This window comes from Drosophila novamexicana, unplaced genomic scaffold, assembly GCF_003285875.2.
Source record: "Drosophila novamexicana strain 15010-1031.04,08,12 unplaced genomic scaffold, DnovRS2.1 tig00000770-arrow-pilon, whole genome shotgun sequence".
NCBI lineage: Eukaryota > Metazoa > Arthropoda > Insecta > Diptera > Drosophilidae > Drosophila > Drosophila novamexicana.
This window is the reverse complement of record NW_020824821.1, coordinates 2,587,530-2,607,271: the sequence shown is the minus strand read 5'-3', so window position 1 is coordinate 2,607,271 and position 19,742 is coordinate 2,587,530. Positions and strand designations below refer to the sequence as shown.

At 37.7% G+C, this 19,742-nt stretch overlaps 2 protein-coding genes across 19 annotated transcripts in view; one reads left to right on the top strand and one right to left on the bottom strand.

Moving 5' to 3' along the window:
• Positions 1–19,742, top strand: part of LOC115763905 (glutamate-gated chloride channel) — a 59,534-nt gene that overhangs the window by 11,007 nt on the left and 28,785 nt on the right. The window lies entirely within an intron of this gene.
• On the bottom strand, positions 16,817–18,710 carry LOC115763906. 2 transcript variants are annotated; one of them, XM_030706710.1, is made up of 2 exons: positions 17,147–18,710; positions 16,817–17,091 (listed from the first exon to the last, which is right to left on the bottom strand). In XM_030706710.1, exons 1-2 carry the CDS (start codon positions 18,419–18,421, stop codon positions 17,080–17,082), a joined length of 1,287 nt encoding a protein of 428 aa, XP_030562570.1. In that variant the 5' UTR covers positions 18,422–18,710; the 3' UTR covers positions 16,817–17,079. The 2 variants fall into 2 exon arrangements, with proteins under 2 accessions (XP_030562570.1, XP_030562569.1); XM_030706709.1 differs by having other exon boundaries at positions 17,169–18,710.

The window sequence follows — 19,742 nt, the reverse complement described above, 5'->3', positions numbered from 1 at the left end:
CGTGCATATAGGGCAGCTATACAAGTGCATATGTATGGCTATAAGTTTATGTATATATATCTATATATATATATATATATATATATATACACATACAAATGGCACACAAAACTGCAGTCTTAATGCGTTTTTCAAGTGGCAGCCAAGCAGTAGCAATAGCAGCAGCAGCGGAAACAGCTGGCGAGGCGGCCATTTTGCAGGCAGGCAACGATCCACATCCGCAACCGGACAAACCATTGGGATTCAACTGAAGCTAGCCTGCCCACGCACAGCTGCTCGAGACCCCCCCCCCCCCCCCCCCCCACGCTCTTTGGCATACTCCAGCGGCAATCATCGTCACATAATTTTATTAAGCTCTTAGCCAGACAGCGGCCATAAACCGGGCAGGCCTGGAGTTCCTGATGCTCCTACTGCTTCCGCTCCCACTCCCTCCCCCACTACTCCTGCTTCTCTTAATACCCTGAACCCATTAAAAATGGGTATAAGGGTATATTGTATTTGTGCAAAATCCAAATGTATGTAACAGGCAGAAGGAAGCATCTCCGACCACATAAAGTATATATATTCTTGATCAGCATCAATAGCCGAGTCGATCTAGCTATGTCCGTCTGTCTGTCCGTCCGTCCGTATGTATGAACGCAAAGATCTCAGAACCTATAAGAGCAAGAGACTTGAATTTTTAGATGTAGATGCTCCTAGTCCCCGCGCAGATCGAGTTTGTTTCCGATAAACGATAACTTACTCCGTTTCCAAGCAATCGATACAAACCGATATCGATATACTGTTTTTTAGCAATTTTGGTAAATAATAAGAGCTAGAGTCACCAAACTTGACATATAGCTTCTAAAATAGAATATATATATGCATTTGATGTTGGAAGATGAGGTTTCAGGGTATTGCCTAGTCGGGAGCTCCCGACTAGAACCTCTTACTTGTTTCTGTTTGCGGATCGTTGACTGCTGCAACATGTTATTGCTGTAATTGTTGCTTAACAGCGTACAAGTGGAGCCAAGCACTTGTGACATGTTCTTAAAGTTCATATATGGATATATGTTTTTATTTAATGGTCAAGCCATGAGTTGCCTGTGATATTAAACAAAATGGAGATTATACAGGAAAATCAATTATGGAATAAAATAAATATTTCATACTATAACTTCGTTTTTGATCGACTATTCCCATGGCAGAATTTTGATTAGAATTCTTTAATGAAAATAATTTGCTTTGTATTTATATTATTATAAAGAAAAGAAGAATTCCTATTTTCTTAGGGATTACTTTTTCTAATTGGCTTAAAATATGGCCTTAGATAATAATAAAGGAACTATCAAATCTATAAAGCCAGCATTTTAAAAAATGTAAGCTAATGCTAAGAAAAGAAAAATTCCTATTTTCTTGGGGATTACTTTTTCTAATTGGCTTAAAATATGGTCTTAGATTATATTAAAAGAACTATCAAAACTATAAAGCCAGCATTTTAAAAAATGTAAACAAATATAAAGTAAACAAGTAAGAGGTTCTAGTCGGAAGCTCCCGACTAGGGGATATCCTGAACCCTCTTCTTCCAACATCAAATGCATATATATATTCTATTTTAGAAGCTATATGTCAAGTTTGGTGACTCTAGCTCTTATTATTTACCAAAATTGCCCAAAAAACTGGATATCGATATCGATTTTTATAGATTGCTTGGAAACGGAGTAACAAACTCGATCTGCGCGGGGACTAGGAGCATCTACATCTAAAAATTCAAGTCTCTAGCTCTTATAGGTTCTGAGATCTTTGCGTTCATACATACGGACGGACGGATGGACGGACGGACGGACAGACAGACAGTCGGACATGGCTAGATCGACTCGGCTATTGATGCTGATCAAGAATATATATACTTTATGGGGTCGGAGAAGCTTCCGTCTGCCTGTTACATACATTTGGATTTTGCACAAATACATTATACCCTTATACCCATTTTTAATGGGTTCAGGGTATAATTAATTATCGAAAAATATAATAATAATGAACTCTCTTTAAAATATTTCTTTATGCCCAAAATAGTCTTTATGCCCCGATAGTTAAACTTTCCGCCGTCATTCAATTTTTATAGAGTATTTGCGCTGCAGGACATTTAAAAGAAAATAATATTCTCTCGTTTTAATTAAGCACTTGGATGATTGGCAGTTGATTTGCAGCTTTCAAGCTTACTGTCGCTCAACTAAATTGCATTTAAGGCGGCTGCCTAGATCAGAATCAAGGTCGTGAGGTGTAGGGGGGATGGTGGCGAGGGGCCAAGCTCGTCGCTTGCATCTCTGATATTTATTTCACTAGCCGTGTCTGTCGCCTATATTTACTGGCAAATCAAACAATAAATGCTTGTCAAGCTGCCTGCCAAAGACACTTTGACTTTGTTTATGGTAAACAGACAACAAGCGATATGGCTTTCGGGCGTGTCTTGGGCGTGGGCGTGGACGTGCCACACACAAAAACACCCACTCGCACACGAATGAGTGTGCTTTAGCTAATGCAATGCGCCGCTGGCCTTGTGTTACAACTATTGTTGTTGTTGTTATTGTCGTTGTTGGCTGTAGTTCTTAGACAGGCGACAGCCGCTGTTTGTAGCTCTGTCGCACTGTCTGTCTGCGGTATACATTACCCACATACTGACACGCACAACGCATACACACACACATAGACGCTGGCATAATTGAGGCGCTCTGGCGGGACGTTCGAGGTGCCGTTTGCTGTAGCGCAACAAGTTATGCAGCCGCAATTAGTTGGCTCGTCCCTCCACGAAATTTCTTGGCACTAATGCCAAAACCCAAGCCACACAGTCGACGATAACAACAACATCAACAACAACAACATTTGAAATTTTCAACGCCGTCGGCAGATTCGTGTGTGGTGTACGCGGCGTATGCGTTATGCAATTTGAAGCGCGTCCGCCGCCACCAGCCCCCAGGCAAACATACTCGATTAAATGATATTTATGTATAACACACATTGAATACCTATCGAATGCCAGCGCTGGGTATAAGCAATGCATAAGTCAATTTGTCGCCAATTAGATAAATTAGACAGCTTATGAAGTTTAAGAAATTATTTTTAGTAGAAAATCTTAGTTAAACCTTTCATTCAGATATTTCTGAGCCTACTGATTATTAAGTAAGCAAGGGCTAAAATATTTTATAGTGGAAAAGCCATGAAATATTGGTCTCTTTGAAACATAAAAACCTGTTTGAAAAATCTTAGATTTTTTATTTATCCATAATTTGTATAATTTATTTATACGCAAGCCTGCAGAACTCTTGTTTATACTCATTTTTAAATAATAATAGTAAACATTTCATAAATTTAATAAATATTTTGTGTTACATTATTAGGTTTTATAAAAGAGTCTTGGTCTGCGAATTTTTGTATTTTAATTTAAATATTATATATTATACTTATAAGTGCCATATTAGACAAACTAGCTCGTGCAAGTCAGAAACATTGCTCGTGTGCTGTTAAATATTCATGTACATTAAAGATGACCTCTAAAAGTGGCTACAACAACAACAACAATAGCGTGTGCAAAAAATTGTGATTGCATTCATTATGCATTATATAAATATATGAAGAGCACTTTATATAAGAAATATAAATATAATTATATATATATATATGTGCTTATATTTGCCTCTATTTGGTACCTTTTTTACTATTTGTGTGCTGGTGTACGTGTGTCCACCAAATTTATGTGGCAATTAACAACACTCTCTGGACACAAAAGCAACCAACCCAAAAAGTATTCATTAAAATTTTCCATTGTTTGGTCCGAGCAGATTTTCGTGGCTTATCGCCAGTGCAATGTGTCTTCTGTTTGTAGTTGTGCGTGCGTGTGTGTGTGTAAGGTCTCCTGTGTAAATTTAGAAATTTATAGTTATTTAAAAATTCAGACAAGACGCATACACATGAGTGTGGCACTTTTGTAGCCAAATATGAATAAATTATCGGTCTATTGTTTGCTGCTTGAAACGTAACCAGAAATTGTCCAGTGCCCAGCAGAGAAGTTTAAGCCAAGACTTTGGTCATAAGCAACAAGGATACGGAGACATACAAAAACACACAGACACACATAATACAGAGGGATAAACTAGTAGTTGTTACGAGCGAAGCATTGTCTTAGCCACCCAACGCCCACACTCGACAGAAATGCCAACCCTTGCAGATGCTGTTGACATGGCTTTTGTCATTTTCTGGTTACGGGCAAGCGAACAAAGCCAAAACTCGGAAAGGAAGTGCCCCAGGGAGAGCAGTGGGTGGAGCAAGCAAGCTGGATTGGGATTAAGGTAAGGGGCTAGCAGTATGTGGACATTGGACGTGAACAAGCTTTGAATACAGTTGGCGCCGAGTTGTTTATGTTGTATCAAATTTAAAACACAGATAAAGCGAGAGACCGACTGATAGAGAGAAAGGTGGAAAGGGGGGGAGGGGGGAGTAAGGGATAGAGCGGAAGACCTGTGCTCATTTAATTGCATTCATATGCAATTGCCAAATTATTATCGCAACTATTTTCACACCCATTTATATCACTTAAATTTGTTGAATTCAATGGATTTTACAAGTGCAGTAAAGCAATAATTAAAATTGTATTTTTACGGCATGAAATAAATTGTTTGCAACTTTAAAATTAATTAGTTCAAAGAGAAAGAGTAATATTCATATGCTTGTAATTTTCTAAGGGCAGGCGTTTGTTGATATCTATAACTATTTAAAAATTCAGTTCACATTAATAATAATCATTGCTATTTAATACATAATAAAAATTTGGTAATTATATATATTTAATCAGTGTAATCAGTTTTAATAAAATTCTCATGTTGTTCATATACAAAAATTAATTTTCACTGTAAATTGAATTCGTCTATTGCACACATTAAACTATAATTATTTATTTGTGTTAAATATAAATTATTGCATTTCTTTATATTTTTTATTTATGATTGATTAATGAATTATTATATTTTTTGTTTAAGATATTTGATTAATTTAAAGAGATTTACATTTGTTTTTTATATTAATGCCTTTTATGTTAATGACATTTTAAGGATAATTAAAGAATTTATAAAACAATTTACAACGAATTGTTAATTAATTCATGTCGACTATTTTATTAATCATCTGCACGTTTTTGTTGGCACAATCAACTCAATGGCTACTACGAATTATATAAAACAACTTTAAGTACAACTAAAGCCAAGTTGAGCACTTCAGCTGGCCAACACGATTGTTGCCGTTGTTGTTGTCCAACAAAAGTTGTCGAAAACAAATGCAGCATTTCAATTAAGTTGCCCTGGCAGCTAGCTGAAGTTGAAGATTGAACGCTCCAGCGGGAGCTGTGGTAATGCCCAAATATGCGAAGCCGGAGCCAAGCATTCGTCGGGCCAACTTGGCTCAACAAAGTTGAAATAGCTAGCCAAATGGCTGGCATTGCTCATACGCCCCACTCCTGGTCCCCCTCCTTTCCCGACCATGCACCCAGCCCCAAAAAGGTGGCGCAGCAAAGTGCTCAAGCAAATGGGCAAATCGTTAACGTGGAGCCAACTCACTCAATGTAAGGGATTTTATGGCTGTTCGTACCGGGCTCAACTGTTGGCTGACTCTCTGGCTGGCTGTTTGGCTGGCGGGCTGGCTGGCTGACTTGGCCTGCAAGAGGGGTTGTCTGCTCAGAGGTCGCATCGCATTTCGGTTTCATTGTCAATTGACACTATTGCAGCTGTACTCAGTACTGGTCAAATTGCGGCAACGACCACGTTGCCACAGCGGTGCCTCTTGTGGCATTCGTGTGTAGCGAGCAAGCGCTCGCTCCCGCGCCCATTTGTTTTATGGCCCAGTGGCAGCTGCTTATTGCAGTCGCTTTGCTTCAATGTGGCTACGTGTACCATCACCCAATACGCTTTACCACTTTGTTTACTGGCCAACTTTCAAGAGCTGCTGCAAATTGAAATTGTTGCAACTTTCGCGACTTGCCCCAGTCACTTGCCACACAGCTGCGACTACAGTTTGCTCAGACTTGTGGCTCTGCACTTCTGCTAATTAATTGGCATAGGAAATTGATATCAGCTTTATTGTATTTAGCCTTGATTAATGAATAATTGACTGACTGACTGATGGACGAAGCAACTGACGGACTGACGACGACTGCTTGACTGGCAGGTACGTTGGCTCAAAAGTAAACTTCACTTCAAAGCTCGCAAAAAGAGAAAAAAGAGAATAACAACAACAAAAAAGTTGACGTTTTTAGCTTCATTAATCATTTAAGCGGGTCTCACAAGTTGGCACGGCAAAAACAAACGACATAAACAGGGACGGGGGTGGGTGTGTGTGGGCCAGGGCAAACGGCATCAAAACTTTACCCGGCCAGGTTATTAATTACACAAATGGAATGGCCTGGTCGCAGCCAACTGGGCAAATATGAAAGTCAATATCAAGTAAACACCAAGATAAATAAACGAAAAGGGTTAAATAAAATAAATAAATAATAAGCAAATTACTTTACAAGTGCACGACAAGGAGATATCTTGAACCCATTTTCAGAGCAATTATGTAATATGGTTATATGTTTATTATATAATATATGTATTTTTAATGATAAAGTAACATATGATAGTATGATCAGTTCACAATACTTAGTATAGGCAGATCATGCGACAATTAGTTAGACGCAATCTACGGAAGTGCCACTTCCAATATATATCTGACATAAAACAACGGATCGATCATTTTTTAGTACTCGGGTATTCTCAACTGTTAAAAACAACTGCAGCAACTTTCAACCGACATGGACAACGTTTTCATTTCGATCAACTCTGCCCACTTTCTGAGTAAACCAGTGCTATTTAACTACAGGGTTGCCACCTATGCGTTACATCTCCTCTTTACGTAAATATGACAAGCAAAAATGTGAACCTCCAAAAATACATTCACGTTTTCAATTTGAGGGGGCTAGGTATACAATGGGTAAAATATTCTGTATCTGTATGTACTTAAAGTAATCATATATCCCAAATTTGTTGCCTCTAACTGTGATAAGCTCCGAGCTATGGTCACAGACATCAGGCGCTTTCATGCAAAAAAAACATGCAGACGGACAGACAGTGGGACACCTCTATATTGACTCAGCTTTTGATACTGATCAAGAATATATCAACCTATTTGGAGAAAACTGCTTCTGCCTGCAAAAAACACTCGCACAAAATCTTTATGTACATTTCGCCCATTTACAATCAGTTCAGGGAAAGAATCAGTTCACAGAAGAGAGCAATACGTGCACATATGTATACGTATATTTATTGCAGGCACTACGGAAGTTGACTTTCAAACCAATTTTCGCGCTATTTGTAGCTCGCATTTTTTTATAAAATATATATTAATTTTTGGATGTACATGGTATATATTATTTCTTTGGTATATACATGAATGTTAATTTGGCTTGCAACAAATCGGCCTATGGCATTTTCAATAACGAATTTTCCTGGGAAATCCTTGCAACATTAAAGCCAGCAGTTTAAATAAAACAAGTAAGAGGTTCTAGTCGGGAGCTCCCGACTAGGCAATACCCTGAAACCTCTTCTTCCAACATCAAATGCACATATATATTCTATTTTAGAAGCTATATGTCAAGTTTGGTGACTCTAGCTCTTATTATTTACCAAAATTGCCGAAAAAACAGGAAATCGATATTGATTTTTATCGATTGCTTGGAAACGGAGTAAGTTATCGATTATCGGAAACATACTCGATCTGCGCGGGAACTAGGAGAATCTACATCTAAAAATTCACGTCTCTAGCTCTTATAGGTTATGAGATCCTTGCGTTCATACATTCGGACGGACGGACGGACAGACAGACGGACATGGCTAGATCGACTCGGCTATTGGTGCTGATTAAGAATATATATACGTTATAGGGTCGGACATGCTTCCTTCCGCCTGTTACATACATTTGGATTTTGCACAAATACAACATACCATTATACCCATTTTCAGGGTATAAAAACAGATTATAGGTTGTCAATACTGCGCTTTTTACTTCCCTATTGGTTAGCATATTTGTAAATCAGTTAAAAGCAATCAGGCTGTCAGAAATACCAGACAATTTATTTGAAATGTTTTCTATGTCATTTCAATAAACTGAAAAATAAATGAAACGTCAAATGTATTTTTATAGAAAAACAGAACAAGACAAAAAAAAGAATAATTATAAGAGCCAACCTTTTACACAATTACAACATCGAAAGATATTACAATGCGCGAGACAACAAAATGCACTTTCCCAGTGCTGTGTAGGGACTAACCATTGGCATTAGCCAACACTAAAGCATTGTCACACACACAATTTTGGCCAATTATTTATTTTGCCTAGATCCCGGTACTCTGGCAGCTTATCTTGACAGCCATTAAATAGCCGCAGAGCGCCAGGAATTTGTGATATATACATATAAAACATATATATATATACATATATATATATATATACATATTGGTGTCTGTGTGTGCTAGCGTGCATGTGTGCATTTCTGGCATGATTTGTGGCAATTTTGGGGTAAGCGTTACCAGATCCTTTTATACAGGACTTGCTGACCACATGCAAGCGCCCGCTTATCGCACTTATCACGCAAGTTATTTGCTTTTGCTCTTTGCCGGCAAATTGTATATAATTTTATCGCCAGCCTGTGTGGGCTAGTATAGTTTATTCACCAAACACGACGACCGACAGCCATCTAGGTATTGTAACAGGCTGGCAATTTGTTAGCGGCATCGAACGGCCATCTATTTTGTGAGTCCATTTTTTTGGGCAAGGGGCCGACTCGATTTTCATGTGAGCTAAATTTGATATAACCGTCGAGATTCGCATGGTGTTTCATTAAAAATAGCACGAACATAGGCATAAAGAAACACACAGACACACCCACACACATGCACGCTCTATTACACGCGCCATGACAGATGATATTCCTCTTTGGGGCTAATATTAGCACGGAAAATCAAGCCCCCCTCCACTGCTCCACGTACCGCAGGCGCCCTGTCGCCCCATTTCCAGCGCCACTTTCATTAAAATTTTCGCCTAGACGCAAACATTGTATTGACATTTCAATTAATTAAGAGCCTGGAAAAATCGTTCGTTGCAAGCTTTGACCTTTGGCTCTTTCCGAGGTTACAGCCCAGCCGGAGAGATAGGCGAGATGCATTCCAAGCGTTGACAAAACCAAAAACCCAAACAAAAGTTTTGCCCCAACATTATTATGTACATTTAATTTAACACCCAAAATTCTGGATATATAAGAATAATTGTTTAGAAAGAGGTCAAGGCCTGCATTTAGTGAATTAATTATAAGACAAAGACTCTGAATTAGTTTAATTTCCTGAAAAAATACTTCTAGAGGTCTACAAATTCCATGAACTCTTAAATCGATTCTATATGGAACATTAAGTTATTTACTTTGGAAATTTTAAAAAATTTACTTCGGCTTATCAATATTTTATACACAAATAAACTTCTTTTTAAAAATTTTAACTTACTTCTGCTTTCATAAGTAGCTTGAACTGTCTTTAAATAATAATTTTCAGCTGACTTTCTAGTCGCATCTCGCTTTCGAAAAACTCTTATAACCTTAACAAGTTCAACATGTTTCTACGTTTCGTTGCATATTCTCTTAAATCGATTCTGTATGGAACATAAAGTTTTTACTTTAGAGAATCGAATTATTTCGAAAACTTTTAAATAAGAATTATTTCATAAATTTTCAACAAACTTTCCAGTAGCATTTCGGTTTTAGGCGTTGCACTTTAACTTTTTCCTTTTAGTGAGCTCTTTCAGCGTGCCTTTCACTTGCTGCAAAACGCACACACACATCCATTTTATTTGTTGTTGCTTATTCTGATTTCAAATCTTTATCAAATGGCTGCGGGAATAAATGTTAGAGTTAAGCTGCCGGCTGCGGTGGGCTTTATGCAAATCCTTGCGCCGCAAAATGTCACACGCACACAACTAAACGGCAAAATGATACTTAGCCCACTTACTTACAATTTAGCGAGAAACAAAAAAATGGGAAAATAATAAATAAAAAACAAAAGGAAACTGCAAAAGCGAGAGTGTAAAAATTTTGCATACATAAAACGTCGAGTGAAGCGGGCGTAAAAAAAATGAATCCAGCCTTATGACACGCACACACACACACACGTACATAAGTACATAAGTACAGTTGCATACGCACACACAAATACACACAGAAAGACACAAACACAACACTTGACTTTATTCCGTTGCCAGCAGCGCAACTGTGTGTGAGCTCGTGCGGGTATGTGTGTATGCGGTTTTATGTGTGCGTGTGTGTGTGAACTACTTTCGCGCCGTTATACAAGCGGGCGGCACAAAATCCAATCAACATAACGAGCTACAAGCGCCGCTGAGCGGCATAAAATGAAAAAAAAAAATAATAAATAAATACATATACACACACGCACACAGATATACACGGCAATGTGAGTGCTTAAATACACATAAATGTGTGTGGGTGTGCGTGTGTGCGTTCAGATTGCACACAGCATGCCCAACACGCTATTTGACAGTGCTAGAAAGCACTGCGCGAAATCAGGGCTGTCTACTATGTTCCTAAAGCCTAGCGAAGCGCCCCCTAAGACACAAACAAACAAGTAAGAGGTTCTAGTCGGGAGCTCCCGGCTAGAGGATACCCTAAACCCTCTTCTTCCAACATTAAATGCATATATAAATTCTATTTTAGAAGCTATTTGTCAAGTTTGGTGACTCTAGCTCTTATTATTTACCAAAATTTACCAAAAAACAAGATATCGATATCGATTTTTATCGATTGCTTGGAAACGGAGTAAGTTATCGATTATCAGAAACGAACTCGATCTGCGCGGAAACTAGGAGCATCTACATCTAAAATTTCTCTAGCTCTAATAGGTTCTGATATCCTTGCGTTCATACATACGGGCGGACGGACGGACGGACGGACGGACGGACGGACGGACGGACAGACAGACGGATGGACGGACAGACGGATGGACGGACAGACGGACAGACGGACATGGCTAGATCGACTCGGCTATTGATGCTGATCAAGAATATATATACTTTATGGGGTCGGAGAAGCTTCCGTGTGCCTGTTACATACATTTGGATTTTGCAAAAATACAATATACCCTTATACCCATTTTTAATGGGTTCAGGGTATAAAAAGAAAAGCTCCCCGGAAAAGGGTTAGACCAAACGGACTAGCTCTGGTATTTCAGAAGTTGCAAAATCATTGCCGGAATATTGCCCAATGTCTTATGCACTCCCCCTTCCTGGCTGCCAGAGTATTTGAGCTGAACAAGCAAAACAAATATTGTTTGTTGCTTTAATAAATTCCTTAGCTAGGCGACAATTATTTACGGGCAATCAACTGTTAGAGCCTAAACGGTTGAGGGAATTTGTGGATTTATGATTTTATTGAGTTTTGAAAATACGATAAAATAGTTTAAGGCTATGTGGAGTTAAGTTGAGAAATTCTAGAAAACAATAACAAATTCAATTCAACTTAAAAGGTGCTAACTTTATGTCCTTCGATTCACGTTTACTGCATACTATCTATTTATGGAAAAATAGATCTGATTAACTTTGGTGTTTATAGACCGACCTTTATGATATTATATATATATATATATATAAATATATATATATATATAAATATATATATATATAAATATATATATATATATATATATATATATATATATATATATATATATATATATATATATATATAACAAATTGCAAGTATTCTTATTTGCACTTCATGGGAAAGGTTTGCAAAAAGTGAAATATTTGCAATCTATATACTCAAGATATTCTAAACAACCAATTTGGTATTTGTATTATGGATATAAACTTAAATAATACAAATAAAAACATTAAAATCTTTACAAAATTTTAAAGAAATTGTGTAAAAATGAACACAAATTCAATAATCGCATGTATAAATTAACTAAGTAGCTTTGGCCCAGCACCACGCAACAATTCACTTTAATTTAGAAGCAATTTTATTTTTATAAATAGATAATGCCCACCTTCCCAACCTATCCATAGCATATGGCAACCAGCTGTGAACCCATTGACTGTCCACCCATGTAAGACCCAACTCTATATATCTTTTTGCTGCCCATTAATATTGTTCGCAGAGCCTTTTGTACCGGGCGTTCATTCAACTTATAGCCAAGAGCAGGCAGCAACAATAAAAACAACAACAACGCGTTGTGACAAGCTACATGCAAAAATAAAAAAAAAGGCCTGAAACTGAGACGCGCAAAGTCCTGGCCAAGAGAGGCTGCGAGCCAGCGGGTTATTGGGGTCGAGGGAGGCAAAAGTGTAGTAAAAACTGTGCGCAAAAGTGTGTCGACTTGGCAACAGCAAAAACAACAAACAAATGAAATAAAAGTAAACCCATTTACACCACAGCTCGAAGAAGGATGAGCAGCCCGCTGCCAACTGTGACGACGGGTCGGGGCAGGGTGCAGGCTGGGCATGCTGAGAACGTGAGGCGGTGGCGCCGGTTGCTTGCCAAGCGGCAAATGTGGGGCATTTGGCAGTCCTGGTCGCAGTCGAAGTCACAGTTCCAGTTGCAGTTGCTCCGTCGCATTGTTGAGTTCTTTTGACAGCGGGCCAAAAACGTAGACCGCCCGTGGATTGGTTTTGGCGACGGGGATGTAACGAATTGTTTTTAAAATGAACACAAAACACGAATGTCAAAACACGTGTCAAATCGCGTCTAAGTCGTGCTAAGTTGAGAAAAGTCGTGCTAAAGTCGTGAGCAAGCAATATTAAGTCATGCGAAGTCCTTTAATGTCGAGCCTAGCCGTGTCAAGTTAGGTTTGAAATCGTGTTGTTTCGTGTCATGTGCGTGTCAAGTCGTATTGTGTTGTTTCATATCGATTCCATGTTCAAGTTGTGTTGAGAGCTATAAGATGTCGTGTTAAGTCGAGCTAAATAGTCTTCAGTCGTGTCAAAAAATGTTAGGTGGTATGAAATACTATTTCCGAACAAAATCCCATTTAAAAACGCGAACACGAAACCGCAAAATACGCTCAGCTCTGGCACTTCTAAATCTGTGTGGGTGTAGATGCGTTAGCTGTTGTTCCTTTGGTTGCTTCAGTTTCAGCTACAAAACAGTCAACAAAACTGACATGGCCAGACTAGCCCGTGCATAACAACAAGAACACAATGCATAATAGTGTAATAGTATGATTTTCTTTATTGATTTAACTTATGTTCGGGTGGCCTTTTTATTTTTAACAACACGTCTTCTTACTGCTAGTACTGTAGAGAGACTGCCTTCCACTTCTTCTCTGCAGCCGCTTTTCTTTATCGATATTACATTTGCTTCATTATCGATATATACTTATCGTACTGTTATAATTAACATAGATAGTGACACTATAATACCCTGGCTAGGGTTACCAATGATGCTCTTATCCTATTACAACTCGGCCATCCTGACAAAGAGAGCTCCCGATCTCTGTCTTTTATATGTGTATCTATCTTTATAACTAATGCTTATTGCCTATTTTCGCATCCAATGCTTAAAGTTTTGGCTATTCCAGATACCAACGTACGGGTTGTGAGATAATTGAAAGCCTTCTACATCCTTTAACAAGTATCTATCATTTTTTAAAATCTTTTCTATACTATAAGGCCCTTTATATCTTGGTATTAACTTTTTTGAAACTCCTGGTGTGCTATCAAAATTTTTTACCATGACATAGTCACCTATTTTATATTCTACTGATACTTTCTTCTTTTTATTAATCCGCTCTTCATTTCTGATTTGAGCTTCTTTTTGATATATTTCTCCACTCTTTCTTATATTTTCTAAATTTCTTTTATCACACGTGTTCACCTGTGTAAACTCTTCTAATTTTTCCTTTAATTCATCAACAACTTTTCCTTTCTGTTGTAATCCGAATAACATTTCGCTTGGAAATTTCTTTATGCTTTTGTGTTGTGTGTTGTTTATTGCATATTCAACATTTTCTATAATAACATCCCAATGTAAACCATTTTCTGGCTCCGCCATTTTTGCCATCATCGGACCCAAGTCTCTATTCAACCTTTCCACCTGACCATTTGCTTGCGGACAACCCGTTGCTATTTTAATATGCGTTACTCCCTCATTTTTTAAAAATTCATCAAACTCTTTTGCAGTAAAACAACTCCCTCTGTCCGATACAATGAACTTAGGTCTACTATACGCTCTGAAATAATCTTTTAATGCCTTAATCGTTTCTTTCGTACTTGTTGTCTTTGCTGTATATAGTCTAACAAATTTTGAAAATCCGTCAACCACCGTCAATATATATTTATTAGCCCTTCCTGCATTAATTGGTCCATAATGGTCTATATGGATCATCTCCCACGGTTTGTTTCCTTTCGGTATGCTATGTAATAGTCCTTCCCTCTTACCCGTCTTGGGGGCGAAGGCAATGCATTTTAAACAATTCCCTATATGCTTTATTGCTTTTTCCTTAATATATGGGAACCAGTAACTCTTTCCAATGGCATCGATCATCTTATCTCTCCCAGCGTGTCCCAACTCATCATGATATTTGTAAAGTACATGTTCTTCCATATCCTTTGGTACATAAAAAACTAATCTGCCATCATTTGTTTTTCTGTAAATGACCCCATTTCTCATTTCGAATAGCTTGTGCTCTTCTTTTTCTAACATCTTTCTAATATCTACCAGTTTGTCATCTTTGCTTTGGCAAATAACTAAATTGTCCTCAAAACTATTGGATTCAATAACTAAAATGTCCTCATAACATCTGCTTAACGCATCCACATGTTGCATTTGCTTGCCCGATCTATGCACTAACTCAAAATCGTAATTTTGTAGTTCTAACGCCCATCTAGCAATTCTCGGATTTAAATCTATTTTGTTAAGCGTTAAAGTTAAAGAGTTGCAATCTGTCATTATTTTAAATCGTTTTCCCTGCAGATATATACGAAATCTGCGTAATGCGTAAATGATGGCTAGCGTTTCTAACTCAAAACTATGATATTTAGACTCTACTTCGGTTGTTCTTTTAGAAAAATAAAAAATCGGGTGTAATTTCCTATCTTCTTTTTTTTGAAATAAAACAGCCCCAAATCCCACTGCGCTGGCATCACAATGTAGTTCTATTTCTTCTTTGTAATTATATATTGATAGTACTGGCGCCTCTAACAATTTATCTTTTAACATATTAAAACACTTAAACTCCTCTTCTCCAAACTTGAATTTCTTATCTTTTTTCAATAAATCATATAAGGGTTTAGCTAATATAGAAAAGTTAAAAATGAACCTCCTGAAGTAGGAGCATAACCCTAGGAAACTTTGTACTCCCTGAATTTTGTTTGGTATTGGAAAGGATTTAACCGCTTCTAACCCTTTTTCATCAGCCCTAACGCCTTTACTATCCACCACAAATCCTAAATATTTAACGCTGCTTTTAAAAAATTCACACTTATCTAATTTCAACTCTAATTTGTTTTGCACCAGTCTTATAAACACTTCCTTTAAGGTTTCCATGTGTTCCTTTATGTTTGTACTTGCTATCATAATATCATCCATGTAAACAATTACCTTATTATCTCTTATCATATCACAAAATATGTTATTAACAAATCTTTGAAATACATGTGGCGCAGTTTTTAAACCCATGGGCATCCTAAGAAATTCATATTGTCCTAAAGGGGTAACAAATGAAGTGTATTTAATAGATTGCTCATTAACAAAAACATGAAAATACCCGTTTTTTAGATCCAACTTTGAAAATACTGTTTTTCCGCATAGTCTGTCTAATAAATCGTCGATCAATGGTAGCGGGTAGTTGTCTCTACATATAATTTTGTTCAGTCTTCTAAAATCAATACATAACCTCATGTCTCCAGTTTTTTTCTTCACTAGTACTATAGGTGATGCATACTCTGAACAACTTGGCCTAATGATTCCATCTTTTAAATAGTCGTCTAATAATTCTTGCAACTTTTCTTTTTCCATATAAGATAACCGCCTAGGTGTACAATTAAATACTTTGTCGTTTTCTAATCTTATGCTTAACTCATGTCTTAATTTTGGCTGATTTGGCCTTTTCGCTTTTACATAAGTATTTTCAAATAAATTTTCAAATTCACACTTTGTGCTGTAATCAATATCTTCACTTAAAATATATATATTTTCTCTTTTGTTAGAATCTTCCCAACTTATTGTTAAGATATCCTTCTCAAAATTCTCTTCTAACACTCCCATGATTTCGCTATTCACTGGCGCTTCATTAACATGATTATTAATTTTAACTGCACTGTTTCCTATATCTTCTATAATCACTTTTTCAATCCCGGTTTGATTATAGATAATTTCATCACTAACAACTTCTTCACTATCAGGTTCGAGCTTAAGCTCTCCATAACTAACTATCTCATCACTAACAGTTTCGATCCCAATCACTTCATTTCTAACTATTTCACCACTAATTATTTTATTTCTAACTATCTCATCACTACCAACTTTATCACCAAGCGTTTCCGGACTAACAGTTTTCTCACTAACTAATTCATCACTAACAGTTTCATTACTGACTATTTCCTTATTAACGATTTTATCATTTAACAATATAGTTTCATTTTGCTCGTGTTTGATATCTTCATCGTCCACTTTTTTTTGTTTTTCTTTGTAGCTTGTAGCTATGATATCATTTTTACCATTATTCTGGTGATCAACTTTATGCCCGTTCACAATTTTCAATGATCTTAAATCAATATTTAAACCAAAAGAATCCATAAAATCTCTACCAAGCACAGCGTCATACCTCATAGACTCATTTGCCACAATTATAACATTAAAATAAACATTTATTAACTTTTTCTTCATATAACATAAAATTTTTCCAAAATTTTTCAATTTACTTTCATTTAAACCTACATACGAATTTGCATCTGGCATACGCTTTACTTTTAATGGCACAAACTTTTCCTTTAAAAATGAAATAGGGCTGCCAGAGTCTATAAGGCATTCTGCAATTATTGATTTGTTAAATGAGTTACTAAAATGAATTCTTAAGTATCTTACATATTTGTTTTCCATATCATACTTTTTATTTGGACATCCTGCTATTAAATGATCCTTTGAGCCGCACGCATAGCAAGATCCTGCCTCCCGTTTGGGCTTTAAACAATCTTTGGCCCAATGGCCCTTAACATTGCAATTGTAGCAACGTTGTTGTTTGTCCGCCTGTGCTTCCTGTGCAGTTTGTTTCACTACATGGTTTCGTACCCGTTTAATTGGCAACTTTATAGCTGCAAACGCACGTAAAATTTGAGCCGGATTGGTAAAGCAATGCATACTAGCTTGAGTGCGCAAGTTTTCGCAAGGTATGCCTCGAATAATACCCTCCATTAACTCCTCTACATCAATGTTGATGTCCTGTGCCAATATGCTTTTTTCGCTAAAATATGTGGCGAACACCTCATCTGGTTTCCAAACCCGATCCTCGAACTTCTGTCGTAGTTCCGACTTCGAAAATCCTCCCCCGAAGGCCAAAACCAATTGATTTAGCATCTCGTCAATCGGAGCAATGATGCGCATAGGGTCTGCATGCAACCACTTCAAAGCACCGCCTTTCAATTTGCTTATACAAAGCAAGTGCTGTTGCATATCATTTAGTCTGTAGATCTTGGCCACATTGAAGAATTGCATTACCCATTTACGCACCTCACTTTCTCCAGTAAATTCTAATAAAATTTCCTTGGCTAACATCATCGCTCCAGTTTGGATGCAATTATTTAAGTTGCCTCCGACAGCGTTGCCACTTTCGTCGATCCTTCCAGCTGCCCCAGCGTTGCCCGCTGCACCAGCGTGATCAGCTGCACCAGCGTTGCCAGCCGTTCCAGTGTAATCAGCTGCACCAGCGTTGCCATCCGTCGACCGTGGTCTTTCTTCAGTGTGACCATCCTCTAGCTGCAATAAATCGCCGACTTCACTTTCTTGCTCTCCCCCGTCGCTCCCGCCGATGTGCGAGTTGCGGTTCACCGTTACTTGAAATTCTTCTAGGAATTTTCGAGACGCTTCAATTTCGAGACGCATCAATTTCAGCACCTCGGCGCCATTTGCTATTTCGTCACGCTGTTGTTGCATTATGTTTTGCAACTCATTTTGAGCCTCAATTGTCTGTTCCTTGTTACGTTGAACTTCAAGTTCCTTTGCAGCATCGTCTCGGATATCCACTGGTACCTTATTTAATCTCGCCATCAGCTCAGTTTTGGTACCCTCTGTTGGCAAATTTAGTAATGCCAACCAACTTTTCAATGTCGCTATTGACACGTCATTTATATTTATATTTTCCATTTTGTTGTGTTTTTTTTTTTTTTCTGAGTTAATCCCACTTCTGATATTGTAATAGTATGATTTTCTTTATTGATTTAACTTATGTTCGGGTGGCCTTTTTATTTTTAACAACACGTCTTCTTACTGCTAGTACTGTAGAGAGACTGCCTTCCACTTCTTCTCTGCAGCCGCTTTTCTTTATCGATATTACATTTGCTTCATTATCGATATATACTTATCGTACTGTTATAATTAACATAGATAGTGACACTATAATACCCTGGCTAGGGTTACCAATGATGCTCTTATCCTATTACAATAGGAACAGCAACAGCAATAATAACAACAACAATGGCGACAGCAACTTTGTGTATTTATGGCACGAAATTGCGGGCACAGCAGCAAATTAACACAGAACGAATCCTGGCCAGCCTGTTGCCATTCTTATGCCCATTCCGTTAAATTGATTATTTGGTTATATTGCACAAACCCCATACACACATGGACACACGGACGCACATGCACACTATTAAGCAGATGCAATTCCACAGGACTCGGTCATGGCCATCAGCAATAGCTGACACCAATGCGATTCTTGTTCAGCCGGTTGTCCTGCCTGAGTGCTGTCCAGCCAGCTAGCCAGCCTGCTATGCAACTGATATGCATAAAAGCCGCATTCAAAACTGGGCGTGGCAGCCGCACACACGCAGTTATCGGCATTCACAGCACGTCGTCCAGTGAAGTGCACAAAATGCTTATAAATGGATTAATTCGATTGCAATATTCACATTTGCATGGCCCACGCTCTGGCTCTGGTTCTGGTTCAGGTTCAGTTTCTGCTTTTGATCCTGCCTGCAGTTCCTAGATATTGTTTCTGGTCAGAGCGTCCCTTGCTGAAAGTCAGTTTTTGCATTGTCCGTCGAGCGGCATTGTTTTAATTGTCCTGAATGTAATGATTTTTCATGGGCTTTACGACCTATTTTACTGCATACTGCATTTTAATCTAGTTTACTGGGTAGCGCCAGTGCGGCAACCATTAAGTACTTACACATATATGAGCTGAAAACTCTGGTATTACTTTTATTGGATTTCTGTTTTTTTTTTTTTGGTTTTTTTCTTTAGATATATTTGCATATGTATTTAAATATGTATTTTTTTGTATATGTTGAGTTAAGTACCATTTAACTTATTTGATTTACGGCATATTAGCGGTGATCCTTTTCTTACTAGCACATAGAGGAGCCATAGAATTTAATTCACAATTTATGCCAAGCTCAAGATGATTTAGACATATCGTAAAATAGACAGAGCATGTATATGTATATTAAAGTATTTTCTTATC

Coding starts and splice junctions, on each gene's coding strand:
- LOC115763906 (XM_030706709.1), bottom strand. CDS start 18,421: ATGGAAAATATAAATATAAATGACGTGTCAATAGCGACATTGAAAAGT. Junction 17,092..17,168: donor GCAGGATGTCCAAATAAAAA/GTATGATATGGA, acceptor CAATAATTGCAG/AATGCCTTATAGACTCTGGC.